At 35.9% G+C, this 26,600-nt stretch overlaps 1 protein-coding gene and 2 long non-coding RNA genes across 6 annotated transcripts; 2 read left to right on the top strand and 1 right to left on the bottom strand.

The window, feature by feature from the left end:
* Positions 1 to 941: 941 nt before the first annotated feature.
* LOC133837226 (uncharacterized) lies at positions 942 to 26,141 on the bottom strand. 3 transcript variants are annotated; one of them, XM_062267902.1, is made up of 3 exons: positions 26,040 to 26,141; positions 1,323 to 1,784; positions 942 to 1,257 (listed from the first exon to the last, which is right to left on the bottom strand). In XM_062267902.1, the coding sequence occupies exons 2-3, from the start codon at positions 1,776 to 1,778 to the stop codon at positions 1,072 to 1,074; spliced, it is 642 nt and encodes a 213-aa protein (XP_062123886.1). In that variant the 5' UTR covers positions 1,779 to 1,784; positions 26,040 to 26,141; the 3' UTR covers positions 942 to 1,071. The 3 variants fall into 3 exon arrangements, with proteins under 3 accessions (XP_062123886.1, XP_062123887.1, XP_062123888.1); XM_062267903.1 differs by lacking the exon at positions 26,040 to 26,141 and adding an exon at positions 8,066 to 8,151; XM_062267904.1 differs by lacking the exons at positions 942 to 1,257; positions 1,323 to 1,784 and adding exons at positions 13,538 to 14,159; positions 14,226 to 14,687 and having other exon boundaries at positions 26,040 to 26,137.
* LOC133837227 (uncharacterized) lies at positions 5,782 to 19,691 on the top strand. 2 transcript variants are annotated; one of them, XR_009893781.1, is made up of 5 exons: positions 5,782 to 5,805; positions 6,025 to 6,168; positions 6,228 to 6,389; positions 7,199 to 7,426; positions 7,488 to 7,696. It is a non-coding gene; the product is annotated as an uncharacterized LOC133837227 (long non-coding RNA). The 2 variants fall into 2 exon arrangements; XR_009893782.1 differs by lacking the exons at positions 7,199 to 7,426; positions 7,488 to 7,696 and adding an exon at positions 19,567 to 19,691.
* LOC133837228 (uncharacterized) lies at positions 9,431 to 10,110 on the top strand. The gene is made up of 3 exons (XR_009893783.1): positions 9,431 to 9,513; positions 9,906 to 9,946; positions 10,079 to 10,110. It is a non-coding gene; the product is annotated as an uncharacterized LOC133837228 (long non-coding RNA).
* Positions 26,142 to 26,600: the final 459 nt, after the last annotated feature.

A 26,600-nucleotide genomic window follows, 5' to 3' on the forward strand; every position in this document is an offset into this window, starting at 1 on the left:
TCGACTGTGAGATACCCGCTAACCATTTTGAATAAAAGTGCGATATTATTCTTGAAATATACCAAATGTTGAAGCTTTAATGTTATATGTATTTGAATAAGAGCTGAAAATTATATGCATATTTTTATGAAAATTTGTCATGAAATGTATGTTAGGAAAATCCCTAAAATTCATAAAAAAAAAATTCTGTTTAAGACCAGATTTCGGGTTTTATTTCTTTAGAAAAATTATGAGAATATATTTTATATAATGTAATTTTACACCTAATTCAGTTTTGTTCATTAAATATAATATGAGAACACATAATTTTGAAAGCTGATATATGTATATACTTCATAAGATTAAAGCTGTCGATTGGCTTTGCAGATAAACTATTAAATACTATAAGGGGCTGTCCACGTTTTCTGCGATTTTTGACCCCCTCCCCCCCTGGTAAACAAAAGTCATTCCCCCCCCCCCTAACAATGATTACGTAATCACAAAAAAAGAAAAATATGAAAAATTGTTCTTTTAATCTGTATTTTCAAAAAGAGATTCCAGCCAATCTTTAATATTTTTTATTATTGGAAGTTGGCTTGTCAAAATCTCTTTATATCCGCAGGTATCATCTTCGACTTCGTCGTCTACATAGTCCTCGTCAAGCCATTCGAGGTCTTCACATCCTTCATATGACTGAATTACTAGGCATTCTCCCTTTCGCCGTCCAGCCACATGGTGAAGGGGTTTCTTTGATTTCCAATCGAAGCTCACAGCTACATTTATATGAATTATTTCATTCGGTACTTATCGACAGATTAATCGGCTCTAAACCAATTTTTGAATAAATACTTTTAACAACAAAATTTTTACAAAATGATTACGTAATCATTGTCCAAGACCCCTCCCTCCCCATGTAATCAAACATAATCATTTCCTTGACCCCTTCCCATCCCCTAAGTGATTACGTAATATATGGACAGCCCCTAATTCAAATGCACTGAGCGGGCGTAAACAATTCACACGATCAGCTGCTCAGTTTGACAGTCATTTTTGGCTTTTGAGTTTCACGACATGCATACCACACATCTTGAATTATCTTTGCAAAATTAATATAACAACGCATATAATAACTACAATGCCCATTTGAATCGCTTTTTGCTTCCAATGTTTTTGGGGCTCCTCGGGATTGTAACATTTTGCGGTCAGAGCAATACTCTTCTGTGTTTCATCTAGATCATCACGAAGGCAATACAAAGTTGTTTTTTGCTTCTTTTGCTTCTGCAAAATTAATTGACATGAATTAAACTTAAAAACAAAAATATGTACTTATATTCTCTACTTACTTTTATACGTTCATTAAGTTCGAAGAGTTTCGGCTCTTCGCAATTGCACTTGAACACATTGTTGGCAATAAAGATTTCGACGTCGTTTCTTATCGCCAACAATTCCAATGGATTCTTCAAAGAATTGCAGCTCACGTTAAAGGTCTTTAAGTCTTCAAAAAAGTGCATCGAATTGTCAGGCAAATTCTTAATCGCATTGTAAGAAAGATCAAGTTGCTGAACATTATTGAAGTTATACTGAAACAATTGTGGTGGTATCTCCGTTAAACCATTATTTTGTAATATCAGTTCAGTTGGTCTAAAATGCGAGAGGCAGTCATAGTTTATTTTAAAGCTGTTTGAGCAGTCAGCTGTGCGCTCATTTTGGTTGCTGATCAAATGGCATCCACAGTTTTCAATGCCTTGGGTAACCATGATTTGCCAGATCAATGTCAAAAATAATATTACCAGCTTCATTTTAATCTGTGGAAAATTAAATAAGTTATGCCAAGATTATAATAAACAATTAAGAAAGCTACAACCGGGAGTGCTCGAATGTGAGATACCCGCTACCCATTTTGAATAAAAGCAAAATATTGCGCTATTATTTTTAAAATATACCAACATAATATAGTATAGTAATGCAAAATATACCATATACAGTAGAATCCTGTTATAACGACGCCGCTTATAGCGTCCATCCGGTTTTTGAGACGAAAATTCGATGACTTGATGGGTCCACATACAAATGAAATTGATTAAAACATTAATTAACCTATGGCAACTATAAAATAAACAAAATTTTATTTTTAAACTTTTGGTTAGTGGTTGTTCCGGATATAACGACGGTCCCTTGAAAGTCGCTATAACGGGATTCTACTGTATTTGTAAACCAAAGCAACTGAAACCCCAGTAAGTATGCGTTTTTGCCCATACAAAATTATTTCTTAAATAACTTATACAGTTTTTATCTGACCGAATTATTCAAGAATCATTCAGACTTTAATTATTATTGTATGTAGCAAAAATCACCGCTCTAGCTTTAAATGTACACTTGTTAGTTGACTTTTGTTAATTTACGGGGCCAAAAGTCGGCGAGGCAATAATTTTGATTAAACTGGATCTGCGTGTAAAAATAACAAGCGTTATCAAAAAAAAATTATAGCTCTATCTCTTATAGTCTCTGAGATCCAGTGTTTCATACGGACAGACGGACAGACACACAGACACACAGACGGACAGACGGACAGACGGACATGGCTATATCGTCTCGGCTGTTGACGCTGATCAAGAATATATATACTTTAAGGGTCGGAGATGCCTCCTTCTACCTGTTACATACATTTCCTGCCGGCACAAAGTTATAATACCCTTCTACCCTATGGGTAGCGGGTATAAAAATAAAATGCCTATCTAAAGTTTCTTGACTTTTATATTTTTGATATTTGGTTGAAATATTGCGAGAGAAACACGAGCTAAGTGTGATTGCATTTTATTTGTCACTTAAGATTTGATAAGCCGTTGTCACGTAAGTATTGATAAGGCTATTAACGAATTTTACGCCAATACACTTTAAAACTATAAGCATTTGCAGTTGGTTGTCAGTGCAGAAAGAAATGTTGGGGTAATTGTGAGAATAATTATTTGCACTATATTGTGCACACGAGTGCAATTGAAAGTTAACGATGGTAAGCAAAATAAAAAAAAATGTTTAGATGTTGATTTTCAATTTTGTTGTTTCTTATTAGATGTATATTTTTAATACTTCCTGTTGGAAGTCTATTTTCAATACTAAGTTTTTCCTTATTAGATGTCGGTTTGCATTACTAAGTTGATTCTAAATGGATGTCGGTTTTTAGTACTAAGTTTCTTCTCGGTAGGTAATTTTTCTATATTAATGCAATAACGTTGATATTCAATAGTAAGTTTTTACTCATTTGATAATTTTGCTATATTAATGCAGTAATAATGCAATATTTCAAAATATAAACGACTTTCGATTCTCTGACATTCTATGAGATCCATGACTTGCGCTCTCAAGGAATATATACTTGCATGTATATTATCAGCATTCTCTGAGCAATTCTTCTCTCTTGCTGATAATAACTATAAGCTCAGTTTAACACAAATTTACAGTGAGCATTTGTTGAACTGATAATAATAAAAAGTGAAAATTATAATTTCGATTTTTTAAAAACTGTTATTTTAATCAATAAACATTTAAAAACGTTTATTTAGACCACACAATTTTCAAACTTTGTGAAGTCAGTTTTTAATTGCGTTGATATAAACCGCATATTTTAATTACAGCATGTCGATATATCATATTATATATAGGATTCGATGTATTTAAGTATGTATAAGGTAATACCGACTTAAAGAAATTTATTGTCAAATTTGTTTATATTCTCCAATTAAACGAGTGGTCACTGTATATACATATTTATATATTATTTATGAAACTGCACTTATTCATTGCTTGAATACGAGATTATAACATTCATGTCAGTGATCATTTTAATTTCAACAAAGCACAGCGAACAGAGCTTAAATGGGAATAAAATTTGCTAATTTGGAAATACTAAATACGAGGGTGGGCTGATAAATAGTCGGCCTAACAAAGAAAAAATTTTTAAAAATCCGTAAGTATTTTATTCGATTAGTGTTTTCTATCAGCCGATTACTGTGAAAGTTTCATGCGGTTTTATCAACACTGGTAATTTTGGCGGGACTTTTAGCGCATTCACTTTTGCATTGTCGTCAACATGAATAAAATCGAATATCGTGCTGTCATAAGATTTCTGTTTTAAAAGAGAAATTCAACGACGATATTAAAAATGAGTTAGACAAAGTTTATAAGGATTCAGCTCCATCGTTTTCAACCATAAAATATTGGACTGCTGAATTTAAACGCGGGCGGACAAGCATTTTTGACGATGATCGCCCGGTCGTCCTAGAGAAGTGACAACACCAGAAATTGTGGAAAAAGTCCATGGAATGATATTGGATGATCGCCGAATCAAGCTGCGAGAGATTGCAAATGCTCTAAACATTTCTCGGGAACGCGTTGGAAACATTTTACACGAATTTTTACACATGAGAAAGCTTTCGTCAAGATGGGTGCCGCGATTGCTCACAATGGAAAATAAGCGCAACCGCTTGCACATTGCGAAGGAGAGTTTGGCATTGCTTAACGCAAACAAACACGAATTTTTTCGTCGTTTTGTGACTGTTGACGAAACCTGGATTCATCACCATACACCAGAGAGTAAGGAACAGTCAAAGCAATGGATTTCAACTGGGGAAACGGCACCGAAAAGGCAAAGATCGGTTTGTCGGCCAACAAGGTGATGGCAACGGTTTTCTGGGATGCCCGAGGTGTAATTCATGTGGATTATCTGGAAAAAGGCAGAACAATTACGGGAGAATACTATTCCAATCTCTTGGGACGATTTGATTCGGAGCTGAAGAAAAATAGCCGCACATGGCGAAGAAAAAGTTTTGTTTCACCAGGACAATGCTCCCGCTTACAAGAGCGTTTTCGCCATGTCGAAATTGTGTGAATTGCACTACGAAATTCTACCCCATCCACCCTATTCTCCAGATTTAGCACCCTGTGACTATTATTTATTTCCAAACTTAAAAAATGGCTTGGGGTAAGAAATTTCATTCAAATGAACAGGTAATCTGTGAAAAACGTCTATTTTGAAGACCTGGACTAATCCTATTTTATGGAAGGTATTGGGAAACTGGAGGATCGGTGGTCCAAGTGCATACGTCTAAAAGAGATTATGTTGAGAAATAAAAAGCAAAATTAAAAAAAGTATTTTCTTTGTAAGGCCGAATATTTATCAGCCCACCCTCGTATATTGACGTGGAGTCAAAGGAGATAAATACAGTTTCTTGCAGAAATATACTTTTAACATATATCAGAAACATACTGTGTTTATAGTCTCCTTCAATAATAGCAATAAAAGGTACGTCTAATATTAAATCAAATAATTTCTTTTTAACAAGCCCAGTACAAAGTTGACATATGGTTCAAGCAACCGACAGTCAGATAGACAATCTGTTTTTCCAATCCAATGTAATTAACAAGCAGAAGGAGTAATCTCCGACCGAATAAAGTAAATATATTCTTGGTTAGCGTCAACAACCAAGACGATTTAGCCATTTCCGTCGGTCTGTCTGTCCTTATGAACATCTTGATCTTATATAATAAGAGATAGATATATCATTTTTTCGACAGCTTGCACACAGATCAGAGCTCATTTCAAAATTTTGCCACACCCACTTCCTCCCCGAAAATCAACAAAAATCCAATAACTAGTGAATTTAGGTGCAGACAATAGTAACTACAGTATTTATGATTCGTGAGTTTGGTTCTGATCGGTTACAAATTCTGGAAGTTATCAAAGAAAAACTTTTGTATGGATAATTTCGCCAATGATATCTTAGCTGATTTGACTGACAATCTGTCAAAACAAGATGAAGAATTTACACTGTAAGTGATCGCATTTTGGCTTTGCATTTTTAGAATGAATCCCAAAAGATTAGTACTATAGAAATTGTTTTCTGTAGGTTCGTTGTTCAATTAATAAGTAATTGTTTTTCTAAAATCTACATATTTACTTAAAGACATTTTAAAAATCAAAAACAATACTTATTAATTAAAATTACAAATTGTGTTCTTAAAATCACCTTTCTTTTTTGTTATCAACAGCTGTATATAGTACATACATGTGTTACCTTTTAGTACTACCATCCTGGACTGTTCGTATATTTTGTAAAATCCTTAGGTTAAACGCGAAATAAGAAGAATCCTTTCCCAAATGTCTTCACCGATGAACTTTAAAAATGTGTCTACGTGAGTATAAATTCTTTTCACGTTTAAATCAATTAATAAGATCTATTCCACTACCATAGGTTCCGCAGAAGCAGACTGATTTGTTGGATTTGAGCTGCTTTTAATTCTTATTGATTCAAATTAAACGCGTCTGAAAATGCGTTCAAAAGAGCAACCAAATTTGTATGCGAACTAAGAAAATTGTGGTACACAAAATATTGTGGCTTATAAGAGGAAATAAGGTACGTGACGTTAACTTTATTAGAGGTGTCAGAGGAAATAATTCTACTCAATCTTCACATTAAATTCGCTTCAATATGCCAAAGAATCCTTTTTCAGTGCTTTTGAAAACTCAGATTGATTTGTCAGTATTTTGTTTAAAACATAATTGAAACATTAATTTTGTGTGAAGATCCATAACATTTTGGTAAATTACTATTTAAATTAACACAAAATTAACTTTATTTTGAATTATTTTGAATGAATTCAGATTTCCAACTTGAACAATTTGCAGACTACTAAAGCACAGATAATGAAAAATTTTAAAAATTAACAGAATTAGAACACGGCGAACAGAACAGAAATTAAAGAACAATTTTTAAATGTTAAATTATATGCCAACCAAAAAGAGAATTTTTGTATGGGATATTTGAGCCAATAGAGCTCAAAAGAGAACAAATAAGGTTCATGTCTACGCTAATCACTCGTAATAGTGTTGAATGGCGAATATGTTTAAGTGATGAAATCACAAGTAAGAAAGCTACAGCCAAGTGTGCTCAACTGTGACACTTTTTTAAAGCAAAACAGTTCGGCATTATTCTTAAAATAAATTCTTAAATGTTAAATGACATATTAGGTATATTTGTATATTGTAGATATTATTGTATGAACCAAAGTTCGAGACTCTTACGGTTGCAATTCGATTTTTGTCAATTTGCAGGGGCGGAAGTGAGCGTGGTAAAAATTAAAAAAACTTGATCTGTGTACCAAAATATGAAGTGCTATCGAAAACAATTATATCTCTTATAGTCTCTGTGATCTATATTTGTAGGTGTTCATACGGACAGACGGACAGACGGACATGGCTACATCATCTCGGCTGTCGACGCTGATCACGAATATATATATTTTAAAGGATCGGAGATGCCTCCTTCTACCTGTTACATACATTTCCTGCCGGCACAAAGCTATAATACCTTTGCCCTATGGCGTACGTGCTTCGATCGCCGGCTGGCTAAGGCGTTTCGTTTCGATGGGCGGGGTTTTATTGTATGCATGTGTATGTGTGTATGATTAAAAATCTCTATATCGGATAACTAAATCTCTTCATATCTTTTCAGTTTAGGCCCTCACTTTAACCGAAAGAAAAAGATGGTTTGTTACAAAAGTTACGGGCCTACAATGTAATACAAAATGACGTCACTGACAATATGAATGGCTGCAGCTTGCGTGGATAATTCGCTACCATTTAAATTGATAAGCAATTGGCACATTTGTAAATATTGTGAAACCAAAAGAAATTTAAAAAATATCATTCTATGAACTTCAATCGAAACTCTCTTTTTCTGTGGTGGATTGAGTAGAGGGAGAATATACATATACATATGTATATGTATGTCCATGTATTAAGACATATGCGAATTTTTACATTTTTTCTGCCGCACTGCTATTTCAAGGTCCACAGTTGAACAGTCGACCCTCCCTCGCACATTATTTTTATTAAATGGAACATAGAAATAGAAAACATGCAAAACCACGTTTGTTCAGTTTTTCTGTAATTTTACATACATACATATGTAAGTGCACCATAGCATTACCGACCTACTTGTTTCATATTTTCTTCTTCTTTTTTGATCAGTTTTATTGGTTATAGCTCACACATTCATCACAAATTATTTTATTGTGGAACATTACCTACCGATTAAAACAGTACTTTCGCAGAAAAAATAGTTTTAATTATTTTTAAGTACGGTTCTTCAAATGAGTTGCATTATCCACTGCTAGCGACGGACTGATCAATATCGATAAATTACACAATGTTATTGGCAATGCATTTCGATATATATTCATACTTTTAAAGAGTTCATTAAAATATAAATTTTAAACTTTGTACCACGAAATTTGATGGTTCAAAGTGCAGGTCATTTCATTGCACTTTCTTGACCTCAAGAAATTTCCCTAGTTGCAGTGATTCAGTTTTTAGACATTAGGCAACACTGCTGGTTGTTGTCTCTGCTAAGCTAAGTTGCTGTGCTGCTTGCAAGCGGTAAACAACGCACGAAGTTTTAAGTTGAAATCCAACTATTTAAATTCATTTAAAAGCTTAATTGTTAATGATACAATTAATAATTAATTTTTGTAGAGCAAGACTTTTTTAGAACGTTAATAAAGAAACCATTTAATGTATCATAATCCAGTTGTAGTTGTCGTTGCTAATAAATTTCACAGCTCTGTTAGTTTAACTTCATAAATTTTGCTTAATTATTTCATAATTTAAAATGAAATACCCATTAATATATTATTTTTGTTTTAATGTGTTTTTCAAGATGATTAAAATAGCGGTATTTTTTACTTTATTTTGATAATCCTTTTCCCAAGCAATGATCTCTGTAGACAATATTGTCGTAACAGTAAATGAAATGCGAGTAGCAATTTATTGTTTGACATTTGTTGACTTTTTTTTGTTTCTTTTCAATATAGTCTTTAGTTGAGTAAACTTAATTATTATTTGCATGTTATCATTATAACATCGTCGAATTAGCAAAGATAACACCACTTAAAGACAGCTTTGTTTAAAATAAAATTGAGTAAACAAATGACAACTAAATAAAGCGCCTAATTTAATCTTAATTACAATAAGGAAAATGTAAATTACATATTAAAAATACGATTTTAAAATATTTTTTTAAAGATTTATTTATCAATAAAAACAAGTAAGAAAATTACAGTCGAGTGTCTTGATCTTGATCTGAAACTTAACAGGAAATACTTGCTACACGAGTTAAGTGAATGCAATCAATTTGTCACTTAAGTTTTAATAAGACGTTGTCATGTAAGTATTGAAAAGGCTAATAACGAATTCTACGCCAATATATTTCTTTTAGCAAAAAGAATTTGCAATTGGTTGTCAGTACAGATACTAATGTTGGGGTAATTTCGAGAATAATTACAAATTATTTGCACTATATTTTTCACTCGAGAGCAAAAAGAAGTTTAGGATTATAAATAAAATAAAAAATGTGTTAGATGTCAATTTTATACCCGTTACCCATAGGGTAGAAGGGTATTATAACTTTGTGCCGGCAGCAAATGCAATTAACAAGCAGAAGGAGGCATCTCCGACCCAATAAAGTAAATATATTCTTGGTAAGCGGCAACAACCAAGACGATCTAGCCATGTCCTTGATTTTAAAGACACAAAGAGATAGAAATATCATTTTTTCGACAGCTCTTGTAATGTATGCACGCAGATCAGAGCTCGTTTCAAAAATCGAATAACAAGTGAAATTTGGTGCGGACAATAATAACTACAGTATTTATGATTCCTGAGAATTTGGTTCTGATCGGTTACAAATTCTGGAAGTTATCAAAGAAAAACTTTTGTATGACAAATTTTGAGGTCTTAGCTGCTTTGGCTGGCAATCTGTTATATTCTGCACTCTCTGGCATATTTTGATTGTAGTTCTATACAAATATTCCAAATATATATGTAGATTTCTTACATGTTATATATCATTAGTATTTTAATTTTATTTCAGTCAACATGGAACTGTCAAGAACACGATGAAGAATTTACTCTGTAAGTGATTGATTGCATTTTGATTTTGAAATGTTGTGCAATAAATCCTAAAAAGATTATAATTTTATAAATTGTCTTGTGTAGATTCGTTGTTCAATTAATAAGTAAAAATATTTTTTTTTTTATCAACAGCTGTATACATGTATTACCATTAGTACTACCACTAACCATACAATACATAGATGCTTCATCCCATACAAATTTTTGTATCATTAAAAACTGAATTATGGCGACTCCAGTCGGGCCGTATGGTTAGTGGTACCACTTTCCCAGGCTACAAATAATTTTCTACAACTAAACAAATTAAATAATATAAATTAAATAGGACAATAAATATTTAAATCACTAATATAATAAATAATATGTATAAATATGTGTGCAGAAAAAGAAGAAAAAAATATTGGATACTTTTAGGCTTAGTTTAGGCCTATTACAGCGAGTTCGGGGACGGCCTCCTTTAAAAATGTATATAGCAGTATTTGTGTGTTTTGCTTCAAAGGCTGTTCATCTAGAACTGGTTGCTGACTTGTCCACTAACTGCTTTAAACAGTTAAAATAAACTTTTTTCGAATTTCATAATTTTACAACTTGAGTAATGCCATTATAACGTAACGTGTGAAAAGCACGTATGTGAAAAAAGCACTAAAAGTGGGCGGGGTGACCAACATGAGGACGCACAGTATACTAACTTTGTCACTATCAATATGAATCGATCGCGACCACAATGTCAGCTGTTTTGAGTGGTCACACCTGCCATCATCTGGCATCAACATCCTCCCCTCCTTGCAATGAGTTGCAAACGGTTTCATTGTCCACATGGACCGGACGGAATCCAACCCAATGTAGAGTTCTGGGCCATTGGCTAACCGTTGGTGCTAGGCAGGATGCCAGGTTGAATGATGTGGGGATACACATCAGTGCCGAGAACCAGGGACACCATCGATGTAATGCTTGCGGACAGGTCGGAGGGGGGTGCAGCGGCAGAGTTGGAAATCAAACTGAAGCAGCACCTTTCGACGGAAGTCGTATGTCGGATGATCGCCGTGCAGACGCCCTCCGTACCAACGCGGGTGACGAATACCCGATAGGCCGTTGCCAATGATCCGCTGATACGGCTGGTCGATCAGTGCTCGCATCTTGAACCTTTTACATCCGGTGTCGATAAGAATGTTGGCCGTCGGTAGGATGCTTACAGCCTTATCCTGAAACAAGGATGCGAGCGACGTCGGAAAAGCGCCCTCGGACAGAGTTGTGGCCGGTCGATGGGGGGACGGCGAGCGGGAAAGTGGCCGTGCTGGAGTTGAAGACCGAGCCGGTTCCGGCGACGAATAGAACAAGTAAGAAAGTTACAGTCGAGTGTGCTCGACTGTGAGATACCCGCTACCCAAATTTAATAAAGCCAAAATATTGCGGTATCATTTTCAAAATATACCGAAAATACTAAAAAATACTAAAAATATACCAAATGATATGTTTGGTATATCGATATAGTACACCATTCAAAATATACCATAGACACAATGTACCAGATTGTCGGCCAAAGCAACTAAGACCCCTAGTAAGTAGGCGTTTTTGTCCATACAAAAGTATTTCTTTAATAACTTCCACAACTTTTATCTGATCGCAACCAAATTTTCAGGAATCATAACTACTATAGTAATTATTGTATAAACCAAAATTCGCAACTCTAGCTTTAAAATTACGCTTGTTATTCGATTTTTTGATTTGCGGGGCGGAAGTGGGCGTGGCAAAAATTTGAAACAAACTTGATCTGCGTGCAAACATAACAAATGCTGTCGAAAAAAAATTATAGCTCTATCTCTTATAGTCTCTGAGATCTAGGTGTTCATACGGACGGACGGACAGACACACAGACGGACAGACGGACAGACGGACAGACGGACATGGTTATATCGTCTCGGCTGTTGACGCTGATCAAGAATATATATACTTTATTGGGTCGGAGATGCCTCCTTCTACCTGTTACATACATTTCGTGCCGGCACAAAGTTATAATACCCTTCTACCCTATGGGTAGCGGGTATAAAACATCCTTCCGATAGAGAGGGGTCAATCTTGCTGTCCTCCATCAGGAGTAGAATTAGTTTGGCGACGGGTCTGCGAATAGTACCCCGCACCGTGAGCACATCTACAACTCGGACTCTTGTATCGGTGCCTGAACACATCGTCAGCACCCGTCCTAGGCGCCACTCGTTGGAGGGAAGGTTGTCTTCCTTTACGACGACCATATCACCGATCCGAAGGTTCCGTGTAGCGGATTGCCATTTCGTCTGTTCCTTCAGGTACTCATCCTTCTAAGGGAAACAAAATTGTTGGCGAAGAGCCGGTTGGTTATTTTCTGGTTCCAACACCGAAATAAGCGGGCCACCTATGAGGAAATGGCCAGGAGTTAAGGCTAGTAGATCCGAAGAGTCTTCGGACACCGAAGAGATCGGCCTCGAATTCAGGCAAGCTTCGATCTTAGACAGAAGAGTATATAACTCTTCAAACGTATATTTTATGGTGGAGGTCGCCTTGTAAAAGAGTGCCTTAAAGCTCTTTACGCCGGCTTCCCATAATCCTCCTATATGTGGGGCGCCCGGCGGGTTGAAGTGCCAGGATAGGCTTTTGTGACCATGCTTTGCGATGATTCACTCCCTCGTCGCTTCCAAAAAGTCGGTGGAGATCACTGTCAGCTCCAACGAAAGTTTTCTCGTTGTCCGAGTGCATTTGCTGTGGGCACCCGCGCCGTGCTATGAATTTCTCCGCCGTGAGATCCGATGTCGCCTCCAAGTGCTGAATCACACAAAGACGCAGACATATCCCTTGGTGATGAGGCAGGCTAGTGTAGTTTTTGACTTCGAATGGGCCAGCGAAGTCAACTTCCGTGTGCGTGAACGGTGTCGAGTAGGACGCCTTTTCCCCCATCTCTTAGATCTCCAATCTCTTTTTGTGTATCACGCAAACCTTACATGAGTTGATGGTGGATTTGACGAGGACCTTCAACTTTTGAATCCAGAATCTGGAGCGGCTCAGACGCATGACGACTTGGTTATCCCCATGTAAGGATATGCCATGGGTGTAACAAACCAATAGTCGCGCAAAGGACGAGGAATATAAGAGCATGATTGGATGACATAACGCAGCGAGTGGGACGCCCTCAGACGCCCACAGGCCCGTAGAATCCCGTAGCCATCGAAAAATGGATACAAGTTTCGAATTGAACTTGAAGAAGGAACCTGCTGTCTGGACTGAAGACAGTGGTATTCCTTCGGAGAGGCAAAGACAGCTTTCTTTAAAATAAAATTGAGTAAACAAATGACAACTAAATAAAATTTAATCTTTATTACAATAAGGAAAATGTAAATTTTATATTCATAATACGATTTTAAAATATTTATTTAAAGATTTATTAGCTTATTGTTTAATAGAAAACAAGTAAAAGAAAAAAAAATTACAGTCGAGAGTGCTCAACTGTGAGATACCCGCTAACCATTTTGAATAAAAGTAAAACAGTGCGATATTATTCTTGAAATATACCAAATTTATATACCACAAAATAATATAAATATATCAAAGGCTGCATTTGGTATATTTACATATATAGTACTGTATTCCATACCCATAGTAAGCGGGCATACACAAGTATTTATTTAATAACTTCGACAAATTTTTGAATACTATTGTTATTATTATATATATTATATGTAACTTAACAGGAATTACTTGCTTAAATGAATGCAATCAACTTGTCACTTTAGTTTTGTTAAGACGTTGTCATGTAAGTATTGACAAGACTAATAACAAATTCTACGCCGATATATTTATTTTAGCGATAAGCATTTGTAGTTGGTGGTCAGTGCTGAAAGTAAAGTTGGGGTAATTGGGAGAAATGATAGATGTATGTATATACTTTATAGGATTAAATATGCACTGAGCAGGCGTAAACTAATCACTCGATCAGGTGCTCAGTTTGACAGTCATTTTTGATTTTTAAGTTTCATGACAAGCATACCACACATCTTGAATTATCTTTGCAAAATTAATATAATAACGCATATAATAACTACAATGCCCATTTGAATCGCTTTTGCTTCCAATGTTTTTGGGGCTCCTCGAGATTGTTACATTTTGCGGTCAGAGGAATACTCTTCTGTGTTTCATTTAGATCATCCCGAAGGCAATACAAAGTTGTTTTTTGCTTCTTTTGCTTCTGCAAAATTAATTGACATGAATTAAACTTAAAACAAAAATATGTACTTACATATTCTCTACTTACTTTTATACGTTCATTAAGTTCGAAGAGTTTCGGCTCTTCGCAATTGCACTTGAACACATTGTTGGCAATAAAGATTTCGACGTCGTTTCTTATCGCCAACAATTCCAATGGATTCTTCAAAGAATTGCAGCTCACGTTAAAGGTCTTTAAGTCTTCAAGAAAGTGCATCGAATTGTCAGGCAAATTCTTAATCGCATTGTAAGAAAGATCAAGTTGCTGAACATTATTGAAGTTATACTGAAACAATTGTGGTGGTATCTCCGTTAAACCATTATTTTGTAATATCAGTTCAGTTGGTCTAAAATGCGAGAGGCAGTCATAGTTTATTTCGAAGCGGTTTGAGCAGTCAGCTGTACGCTCATTTTGGTTGCTGATCAAATGGCATCCACAGTTTTCAATGCCTTGGGTAACCATGATTTGCCAGATCAATGTCAAAAATAATATTGCCAGCTTCATTTTAATCTGTGAAAAATTAAATAAGTTATGCCAAGATTATAATAAACAATTAAGAAAGCTACAACCGGGAGTGCTCGAATGTGAGATACCCGCTACCCATTTTGAATAAAAGCAAAATATTGCGCTATTACGTTTTTGCCCATATAAACACGAGCTAAGTGTGATTGCATTTTATTTGTCACTTTTAATAAGCCGTTGTCACGTAAGTATTGATAAGGCTATTAACGAATTTTACGCCAATACACTTTAAAACTATAAGCATTTGCAGTTGGTTGTCAGTGCAGAAAGAAATGTTGGGGTAATTGGGAGAATAATTATTTGCACTATATTGTGCACACGAGTGCAATTGAAAGTTAACGATGGTAAGCAAAATAAAAAAAAATGTTTAGATGTTGATTTTCAATACTAAGTTGCTTCTTATTAGATGTATATTTTTAATACTAAGCCCTTCTTGTTGGAAATCAATTTTCAATACTAAGTTGTTCCTTATTAGATGTCGGTTTGCATTACTAAGTTGATTCTAAATGGATGTCGGTTTTTAGTACTAAGTTTTTCTCGCTAGGTAATTTTGCTATATTAATGCAATAACGTTGATATTCAATAGTAAGTTTTTACTCATTTGATAATTTTGTAATTAATTTTGCAGTAATAATGCAATATTTCAAAATATAAACGACTTTCGGTTCTCTGACATTCTATGAAATCCATGACTTGCGCTCTCAAGGAATATATACTTGCATGTATATTATCAGCATTCTCTGAGCAATTCTTCTCTTTGCTGATAATAACTATAAGCTCAGTTTCACACAAATTTACAGTGAGCATTCGTTGAACTGATAATAATAAAAAGTGATAATTATAATTTCGATTTTTTAAAAACTGTTATTTTAATCAATAAACATTTAAAAACGTTTATTTATTATTATTATTATTATTATTATTATATTATTATTATTATTATTATTATTATTATTATTATTATTATTATTATTATATTATTATTATTATTATTATTATTATTATTATTATTATTATTATTATTATTATTATTATTATTATTATTATTATTATTATTATTATTATTATTATTATTATTATTATTATTATTATTATTATTATTATTATTATTATTATTATTATTATTATTATTATTATTATATTTTTAGACCACACAATTTTCAAACTTTGTGAAGTCAGTTTTTACTTGCGTTGATATAAACCGCGAATGTGAATTGCAGCATACCGATATATCATATATAGGATTCGATATATTTAAGTATTAATAAGATAATACCGACTGTAGATTTCTTACTTGTTTTTAAAGATATTTATTGTCAAATTTATTTATATTCTCCAATTAAACGAGTGGTCACTGTATGTACTATATATACATATTTATATATTATTTATGAAACTGCGTTTAGTCATTGCTTGAATAAGAGATTATAACATTCATGTCATTGCTCATTTTAATTTCAACAAAGCACAGCGAACAAAATGGGAATAAAATTTGCTAAAGTGGAAATACTAAATATATTGTCGTGGAGTCAAAGGAGATGAGTACAGTTTCTTGCAGAAATATACTTTTATATCAGAAACACATACTGTATTTATATTCTTCTTCAATAATAGCAATAAAAAGGTACGTCTAATATTAAATCAAATAATTTTTTTTTAACAGGCACAGTAAAATATGGTTCAAGCAACCGACAATCTGTTTTTCCAATCTTCCTCAACATAGTATAAAAACTGTTCCTCAGACATTTACTTTGTATAATCGGTAGGAAATTCAATTAACAAGCAGAAGGAGGCATCTCCGACCCAATAAAGTAAATATATTCTTGGTAAGCGGCAACAACCAAGACGATCTAGCCATGTCCGTCGGTCTGTCTGTCCGTATGAACACCTTGATCTCAAAGACAATTAGAGATAGAAATATCAATTTTTTACAGCTCTTGTAAAATTTGCACGCAGATCAGAGTTTGTTCAAAATTTGTACCACACGCACTTTCTCCCCCGCAAATCGAATAACAAGCGAAATTTGGTGCGGACAATAATAACTACAGTATTTATGATTCCTGAGAATTTGGTTCTGATCGGTTACAAATACTAGAAGTTATTAAAGAAAAACTTTTGTATGGATAATTTCGCCAATGATATCTTAGCTGATTTGACTGACAATCTGTCAAACCAAGATGAAGAATTTACACTGTCACTTGATCGCATTTTGACTTTGCAATTTTTTACAATAAATCCCAAAAGATTATTATTATAGAAATTGTTTTCTGTAAATTCGCTGTTCAATTAATAAGCAATTGTTTTCTAAAGTGCAAAAATCTACATATTTGCTTAAAGACATTTTAGAAATCCAAAACAATACTTATTAATTAAAATTACAAATTTTATTCTAAAAATCATTTTTCTTATTTGTTATCAACAGCTGCATATAGTACATACATACATGTGTTACCTTTAGTACTACCATCCTGGACTGTTCGAACATTTTTAAAATCTGCATAATAAGAAGAATCCTTTCTCAAATGACTTCATCGATGAACTTTAAAAATGTGTCTACGTGAATATAAATTCTTTTCACGTTTAAATCAATTAATATGATCTATTCCACTACCATAGGTTCCGCAGAAGCAGACTGATTTGTTGGATTTAAGCTGCTTTAAAATCTTATTGGATTAAAATTAAACGCGTCTGAAAATGCGTTCAAAAGAGCAATAAAATTGTGGCACAATATTGTGGCTCATACGAGGAAATAAGGTACACGACGTATATGTGTAGAGTTAACTTTATCAGAGGTGTCAGAGGAAATAATTCTACTCAATCTTCACATTAAATTCGCTTCAATATGCCAAAGAATCCTTTTTTCAGTGCTTTTGAAAACTCCCATTATTTTGTCAGTGTTTTGTCTAAAAACATTAATGAAACATTAATTTTGTGTGAAGATCCATAACATTTTGGTAAATTACACAAAATTAACTTTATTTTGAATTATTTTGAATGAATTCAGATTTCCAACTTAAACAATTTGCAGACTACTTAAGCACAAGCAATGAAAAATTTAAAAAATTAACAAACACACACAGCAGAATTAGAACAGAAAATTAATAGCCGCAGAAATTAAAGAACAATTTTTAAATGTTGTTAACCAAACAGAGGATTTTTGTAAGGGATATTTGAACCAATAGAGCTCAAAAGAGAACAAATAAGGTTCATGTCTACGCTAATCACTCGTAATACTGTTAAATGGCGAATTAAAACAAAACTGTGTGGCATTATTCTTAAAATAAATTCTGAAATGTTTAATTAAATATTTTGTATATTGGTATAGAACCACATTTAAAATATACCATAGAGTCCCAAATATACCAGATTGTCAGCCAAAGCAATGCATTTTTGGCAAAAGCCAGCAGCATCGTTGGTTGTAGCCGTGAAATGTCACGAAAATCGTTGTGGCACGGCGAATTGAGGTACTATATTTAAGCCGCAGTCAGGATAACGCTGAGCATCTACAGAGAAGATGCTCAAGTATTTCCTTAACTCCGAACTCGTTGCATTTCCTGCACTGATCACTGTTCGTGATACCCAGCTTTACAGCATGGACAGCTGACAGTCAGTGACCAGTTAAAATGCCTAGCATTAGCCTGCAGTCTATCCTTGAAAGCTGCAATAGCCCATGCCATTACGGAACTGAGGGTGGTTCGGCATTTCCCAGTTATCAGAATGCTTATGTCATCGGCATAGTGAATTTTTGTAATAGGCTATTCGAAACCAGGTTCCAAAGGAGAGGCGAGAGGATCCCACCCTGGGGAGTGCCACCTCGCACTTCCTTTGTAATAGTTGAATCGCCCCACGTGGCCACCACCCGCCTGTCGCTAAGAAGGCGGTTGATCCATCTGTGGATCGCTGGAGCCGCGTTCACTGAGGTAAGGCCCTTCATAATAGCGCCAGTAGTGACATTATTGAAGACGCCTGAAATATCAAGAAAAGCCCCTATTCTTTGAAATGGTCTTCTATTTCAATGGAAGCTACAAGAGCATTGACAGCCGTCTCGATAGACTTGCCCTTCGTATAAGCATGTTGATTGGGGCAAACAGATGCAATGAATTGCTCCTGATGTGCATATCAAGTAGTTTCTCCAGAGTGTTAAGCAGCAAAGAGCTTAGGCTGATTGCATTTGCCCGCCTTAGGCAGGAAAACGACTTTAGAGGTCCTCCATGAAGTGGGGATATGACACCATGCGAGGCACGCCGTGTAAATCTCTGATAACCATGGAACAATCGCAGATTTGCTGGCTTGCAGCATCGCTGGTGAAAGTCCATCGAGACCGGGCTATTTGGGCTATTGACTTTCCAAAAGTAAGGTCACCTTTGGAAAGTCGATAGCCCAAATAATTTTGTTTGTAATGATTAGACCGGCAGTGGGTCTCATCACTGGGAGACTGGGAAAGAGCTGCCAGTCATTGTTCTCTGTTGCAATACATCCTGGAAATGAGCTGAGAGCAGTGCTTGAAGAGTTTCAGCCCTGCTCTCCGTTCACACTCCATCGCCCGACTTGAGCAGACTGGGACTGGAAGCCTGCTTGGACAGCAGCTTCCTCAGTCTGGAGGCATCTTTAATGTTATCTAGGCTCTCCATGAGGACCTTCTAGACCCCTAGTAACTAGGCGAATTTTTAATACGAAAGTATTGCTCTAATAATAAGATAATTTTTTTTAACTTTTTTTTTGTTTTTACAATATATACATAAATCGCCAGACATATGATTAAATAGGTGATCTCATTTGGCACCATTAAGTCCATATTGCTTATCAATTTAGATATTATTGTATGTACCAAGTGCTATCAAAAAATATATATCTCTATCTCTTATAGTCTCAGACGGACAGACGGACATGGTTAGATCGTCTCGGCTGTTGACGCTGATCAAGAAGATGCTCAAGTATTTTGCCCCGGGGTCAGAGATGCCTCCTTCTGACTGTTGCATACATTTCCTGCCGCCACAATGGATAACGGGTATAAAAATCTCGATATCGAATAACAAAATCTTTTCATATCTTTTAGTAGAAGTTCCAACAGCCTCAGCCCTCGCCTCGTTGCATTCGGACGTGCGCTAAGCAGATCTCCGCAGGACGGCGTAAGCCGTCGATCTTTACGCAACCAAGTTTACGCTGATTACCATAGCAAATCGGCAAGTTTATTAACCTTATCTCTGACAATTACAACCAGCAGTGATACCAGCGTTACCTGCACAATATCTGTATCTAAAAGCAGTTCGATATCTGCTTCTACTTATACTGTGGCTTCTACAGTGGGACCCAATGTTTCCACGGCTTTGGCTACATCGACCGCTAACACATCGTTGAGCGACTTCTTCTCAACAATGGCTCGGAAGAAAAATGCTCGTTTCAATCCCGTGAGCAGCATATAAGCAAGAAACTTAAAGTTTCTGCAAGCCCACCCAAAACTATAACTAAAGCTTAGCTGAAGGTCGCGAAAAGTCCAAGTGAGAGAATTGACCATTCCGCATCCACCTCCAAGGCAGCGGCATTAAGCAATAACCGTTTTGCAGCTCTGGACGAAGAAGCTAGCCATGTTATGCAGATGGACTCACCAGAAATTGGTTTGAACGACGAACCAGAAACACCTGTAGATGTTAATGAGTATGAACATTAGGGCGGGTCAATTTGTTCCTGTCCAAAAAATCGTGAAAATCGTCCCCCATAATCGGAATCTACGAAGAATTCTAAGAAAATTTCACCATGAAACCATGTGTCTAAAATGAATTCTAGTCCGCGCCGTGAAGCTTAAAGATTGCACTATGAGGTACATAAGGTATTTCGAGGTATTTAAGACATTTTAATGTATTTAAAAAAAAATACGCATTTTCCAATTATGTTGGAGTCAATTCTGATTCATTTTTTTACAACAAATTTTATTATTTTTTTTAATTTATTTAACTTATATATTTTTTAATTCGACAAAATGAGCCAAACTAGACATGTACTGAGCCTCATATAAGAAAGTTGGAGCAATGCGTACGTAACTTTTTAACGAAGTAAGGTATCGGTCTGAAAATTGAAATATATATTCAAAGGCATTTTAAGCAACTAAATAAAAGTGGGCGTGGCATGATAAAAGGCGGAATTTAATTTTATTTTTTATTATAAAGTTTATTTGCTTTCCAACAAGTAGGTAATTTTTGCAATTTTGTTGACTTGGAATATAACGTCATCTTATTAGAATCTCAAGTCTTTCCTTAACTCAATTTGAGGAACTTTGGACGACTTTCTAAGGTCAATGACATAACAGCATCTCGATTCTGTGGCATAACTCGTCGTGAGACATGTGTTAACAACTGCACACATCGTTCGGTGCCCTGGGATAATTTACCAATAGGGACTTATGCTCTTGCCCCCACACCTACGCCACTGCTGTTGGTTGACAAGTTTTACCGCAAAATTAATTATCATTTAAATAATTTGTTATAAGAGGAATGCAAAAAAGCTTCACAAAAGCTTTAATATTACTATATTTCTAAAGCTTATCTTTAGAAAGCTTCTTATATTCTTCTTCTTATATTTCTTTTGCAAGCAAATAAACTTTATAATAAAGAATAAAATTAAATTCCGCCTTTTATCATGCCACGCCCACTTTTATTTAGTTGCTTAAAATGCCTTTGAATATATATTTCAATTTTCAGACCGATACCTTACTTCGTTAAAAAGTTACGTACGCATTGCTCCAACTTTCTTATATGAGGCTCCATTACATGTCTAGTTTGGCTCATTTTGTCGAATTAAAAAAATATAAGTTTAATAAATTTAAAAAAAATTATAAAATTTGTTGTAAAAAATGAATCAGAATTGACTCCAACATAATTGAAAATGCGTATTTTTTTAAATACATTAAAATGTCTTAAATACCTCGAAATACCTTCTGTACCTCATAGTGCAATCTTTAAGCTTCACGGCGCGGACTAGGAATTCATTTTAGACACATGGTTTCATGGTGAAATTTTCTTAGAATTCTTCGTAGATTCCGATTATGGGGACGATTTTTGCGAAAAAAATTGACCCGCCCTAATGAACATACCCAGAAAACGATCGCTAAGCCTCCTGCTATTTGTGTGCCTAACGTTGACAACTCCATAGATTTGGAAATGGCCTTGGACTCGTGCGTTGGTGTCGATAACTACAGTATTCGTACCTCTAAGTTCGGTGTGTCAAGAATATACACTATCAACTCTGATGCTTTCCGAAAGACGGTTAAGCATTTAAACTCTCTTAATTGTCAGTACTGGCACCATCAACTCAAGGAGGATAAGCCGTACAGGGTAGTCATCAAAGGAATTAATGCCAGCGTGCCCACAACCAATATCAAGAACGCTCTTTTCGTAGAAACGAAATTTTGCAATGTCTCAAATGTCATATGTTTGGTCACTCCAAAAGTTAATGCTTTCAAGAACCAATCTGTGGCAAGTGCGCTGGCTCGCACACGACTGGTTCGGTACTATGCACTAGTGATGACTATTTGTGCATCAACTGTGGTGGTGATCATTCTTCAACAGACAAAAATGTCCAGTCAGGGCTGAAAAAGCAGAATGCTAAAACCAAAACCAAGGCTCCTTGCCTCCGGCAACACTTTGAGAGCAAGACATAATCAGGACGTCACGCGGAGTTTCATCCCTGCTAGCACTGTCAGTTGCAATATTTCCTCGCCGCAAACGGGCTCAACCTGGACCAAGCGCTCTTAAACATAACCAGCGAGAAACAAACGTGATGCCTGATAATAAATTCCTGGCGTTGGAGAACTCCATAATGGAGATCAACGCAAGAATGGACCAATTATTTAAGCTGGCCCAAGAAACATTGGAGGCAAACAAGGCATTTCGATAACTGGTCACGGTTCTGATTTCTCGTATGCCGAAATGATGCAACAGACTGTTAAAATCGGATTGTGGAATGTACGGGGGCTAGCTAGGGATTCTGAAAAGCTCCGGCTTTTCCTCAATGCTCATAATATAGATGCTATGCTGGCGACAGAAACACATGTGAAAGAAGGACAGCGTATATTTCTGTCAGGATATACTTCTTTCCACACCTATCACCCCAGCGGCAACGCCAAAGGTGGCGCCTCAGTGATTGTGCGCTCCACATTGAACTACACTCCACAATCTTCTATCTCAACTGTGGACAGGCAAATAGCTCGAGTGAATCTACTAACATCGGAGGGAATAGTAGAAATCGCGGCCGTGTATCTCCCACCCAATGTACCATGGACCCGAGTGGGATTTGAATCCCTGTTCGCAGAGCTTGGTAACAAATTTATTGCTGGAGGCGACTACAATGCCAAACATGCATGGTGGGGCCCCACGAGTGGCAATCCGAGTGCCTACTCCAGAGGAAAACTGTTGCAAGAAGTAGTAGCGAATAGCCAATACCAGATTGAGGCAACGGGTGAGCCCAGTTACTATTCCTACAACGCACAAATTACACCATCAGCAATAGATTTTTTGTTACCAATGGCATCAACAGCAATAGGATCCATGTCAGAACGCTCCACGAACTTTCTTTGGATCACACTCCTATACTGGCTGAAGTGCACGCTACTCCGTCAAGGAAGCCACTACGCGATCGTATACTCTCTCGTGGTGCCGATATGAGTATTTTCAAGGCGCACTTGAAGGAGGAATTGGACATCTACATGGAAAGAGGAGGAGGATATTGACAACGCCATCAATATTTTCATGAACCAACTAAGACAAGCTGCAACAAGAGCTGCTCCTAGAAACCTACAAGATGCGAGTGAACCACGGCAGCTTCAGCTTCCTCCTGCAATCATCGAACTCCTCCGAATTAAGCGCAAAGTCCGAAGAGAGTACGCCAGAACTGGTGATGCTCGAATCCAGCAGATTCACAATAGATTGGCCAATCGTCTTCGCAAAGTGCTGGCTCGCAGGAAACAAATGCAAATTGGCAACTTGCTCGATAGCTTCCACTAACTACTCCCTGTGGAAAATAACTAAAAGGTACAAGACGCTGCCCACAACAAAGTCTGCTTTTAGAGACCCTGCTGGAGGCTGGTGCCGCACTAGCCGTGACAAAGCAGAAGTGTTTGCCAACAATTTAGAGCAACGTTTTAGGCCACATGACTTTGCGCCAGAGAGCCATCGCCGAATGATTGCGGAGTCACTTGAAACTCCGTTACAAATGGAGTTGCCCGCAGATCCTGTCACGCTGGACGAAGTTAAACATTTAATTTCGAAATTAAAAGTGAAGAAAGCCCCTGGCGAGAACTTGCTGGACAACAGGACCATCAGAATACTTCCAGATCAAGCTTTGCTATTCTTGGTCCTCATCTTTAACAGCATCCTGCGTTTGGGATACATACTTTCCGAGAGCTTGAAGTCGGCGAGCATCATTATGATACTCAAACCAGGAAAGCAACCATCAAATGTGGATTCTTACAGGCCTATCAGTCTTCTTCCTTCTTTAGGAAAAATAATGGAGAGACTGATTCTGAACAGAATGATGAGTGTCGAGGCTGTCATCCGTGTGATTCCCAAGTTCCAGATGGTTTTCGCAGACAGCATGGCACCCCAGAGCAATTCCATAGAGTTGTCAACTTTGTGCTGGAGGCCTTGGAGGAGAAAGAGTACGCGGTGGCTGCTATCTTGGATATCCAGCAAGCTTTTTACAGAGTATGGCATCCCGGACTTCTTCACAAAGCAAAGAAATTGCTAACACATCAGCTTTTCTTGCTAATAAGGAGCTTCTTAGAAGGACGCTCTTTTCATGTGATAACCGATGGATATAAGTCGAACAAGTCAATAGAAGCGGGTGTTCCACAAGGTAGTGTGCTTGGCCCCACATTGTACACACTATTCTCTGCTGACATGGCAACCCACTTTCACTGGACAACAAAGTTCGAATTTTCAAGTGCATTTTAGCTCCGAACCTGTTCTATGCAATACAGGTGTATGGTATCACAGCTAAAATGCACCTCAACAAAATACGAGTACTTCAAGCCAAGACGCTGAGGCGGATCTCAGGAGCTCCATGGTACATGAGAACGGCGGACATCGAGCGCGACCTCAAAGTACCAAAAATTGGCGATAGTATACAGGCAATTGCACTAAAATATACAGAGAGGCTTGGAGGTCACCCTAACAGCCTGGCTAAGCGCCTAACGCCAAGTCATCGCACTACAGTCAGGAGAAGACTAAAACGATATCATCCTCAAGACCTGCTGGCTCGTGTCTTGACATAATAATTAACAGCGATACCATACATACATTTCTCGTATAACCGTATATCAGTAGGTTCATTTTATACAATCTTTATTTACTTTATGTGCTGCTGACATAATTCATTTTCTGTTCATAATTTCTGATTTATTTAAGTTGCCCAGTTAGGTATCAGTGCACCTATCTTTGTTATCATTTCGTTTTTATTTTAATAAAAAAAAATTTCCAACATTAGCCAAAGAAAAAATATGGTTTGTTACAAAATTCTCGGGCCCACAATACAAATACAAAATGACGTAATTGACAAAATGTCTGAAGAGTACATGGATAATCTACAACCAATCAACGGTTGTATGCTGACCGCTCGTGTGTGGGACAAATTTTGCTGAGAGAGTATTGATAGATTTGTAGCCAGTACTTTTCCACTGCATGCTTAACTTTACTTGTAGTTTATAGTTCTTTGAGTTGTTAGCTTCATATTGGATTTACTCAAGCAAAGTCTTAAATATATAATTTCTCCGGCCATTTGCCGCAAAAAATATTATAAGTCTGATCATTATTTCTGTCAGAAGGCAAGCACATTGGGAGAGTAAAATCTTCCCAGCATAGTCTTCATAGACTCCAACAACTTACCCTGGCAACGTGGATCTGGCGAGACACTGGAGGATAGTATCTACCAACTCACCCCAGCAACCAGTAATTGGCGAGATATAACCTATGTATATACAGTGGCGTGCAAGTCTGAGTACATGTTTGCAACTATTGACTTTGCATAAAAAAGTTATTAGTAAAACTAATTGAGTTTTTTAGTTATATTTTGTATAAGATTTTGTTAATAAATATTCAAAGAATAAACACAAAAATTTTGGGCTCATTTACTTTACTAATAACTTTTTATGCGAACCCAAAATCAATAGTTGCAAACATGTACTCATATACTCTATATATATATATATATATATATATACTGAAACGTTTTTTTCATCGGATACAGACACAATGTTATAGCTCACACATTAATTATAAATTGTTTTATTGTATATAAAGCCCACATTTTAATGATTCACAATAAATAAATGATAAATGGAACTTTACTTACCGATTAAAACAAGACTTTCACAGACAAAATTTGTTTTAATTATGTTAAGGTGTGTGCTTGAGTTCCTAAGCTTTGTCGATTTTATGATTTATGCGATATCAATACCTTTGCGATCAGCGACGGAATTAATATCGATCAATTAAGTTACACCATTACATTGTTAAATGCGTGTATTCGATAAATATTTATTCTTTTAATAAAGTTCATAATAAATATTTATACTTTCAATAGAGCTTAAAAATATAAATTTTAAACTTTGTGCCATGAAATTTAATGGTTCAGAGTGCAGGTCATTTCATTGTTTTTTCTTAACCTCAAGAAATTTCCCTAGTTTTTGGACATTGAGCAACACTGCTGGTTGTTGTCTCCGCTAAGCTAAATTGCTGTGCTGCTTGCAAGCGGTAAACAATGCGTGACGTTTTAAGTTCAAATTCAACTATTTAAATTCATTTAAAAGCTTAATTTCTAATGCAACAATTTATGATTAATTATTTTATATGTTGCGATAGGAAATTTAAAGAATCTTAGTAACTTTTTTGTAGAGCAAGACTTTTTTAGAAC

The sequence above is a fragment of the Drosophila sulfurigaster genome, chromosome 2R (genome assembly GCF_023558435.1).
Source record: "Drosophila sulfurigaster albostrigata strain 15112-1811.04 chromosome 2R, ASM2355843v2, whole genome shotgun sequence".
Taxonomy (NCBI): domain Eukaryota; kingdom Metazoa; phylum Arthropoda; class Insecta; order Diptera; family Drosophilidae; genus Drosophila; species Drosophila sulfurigaster.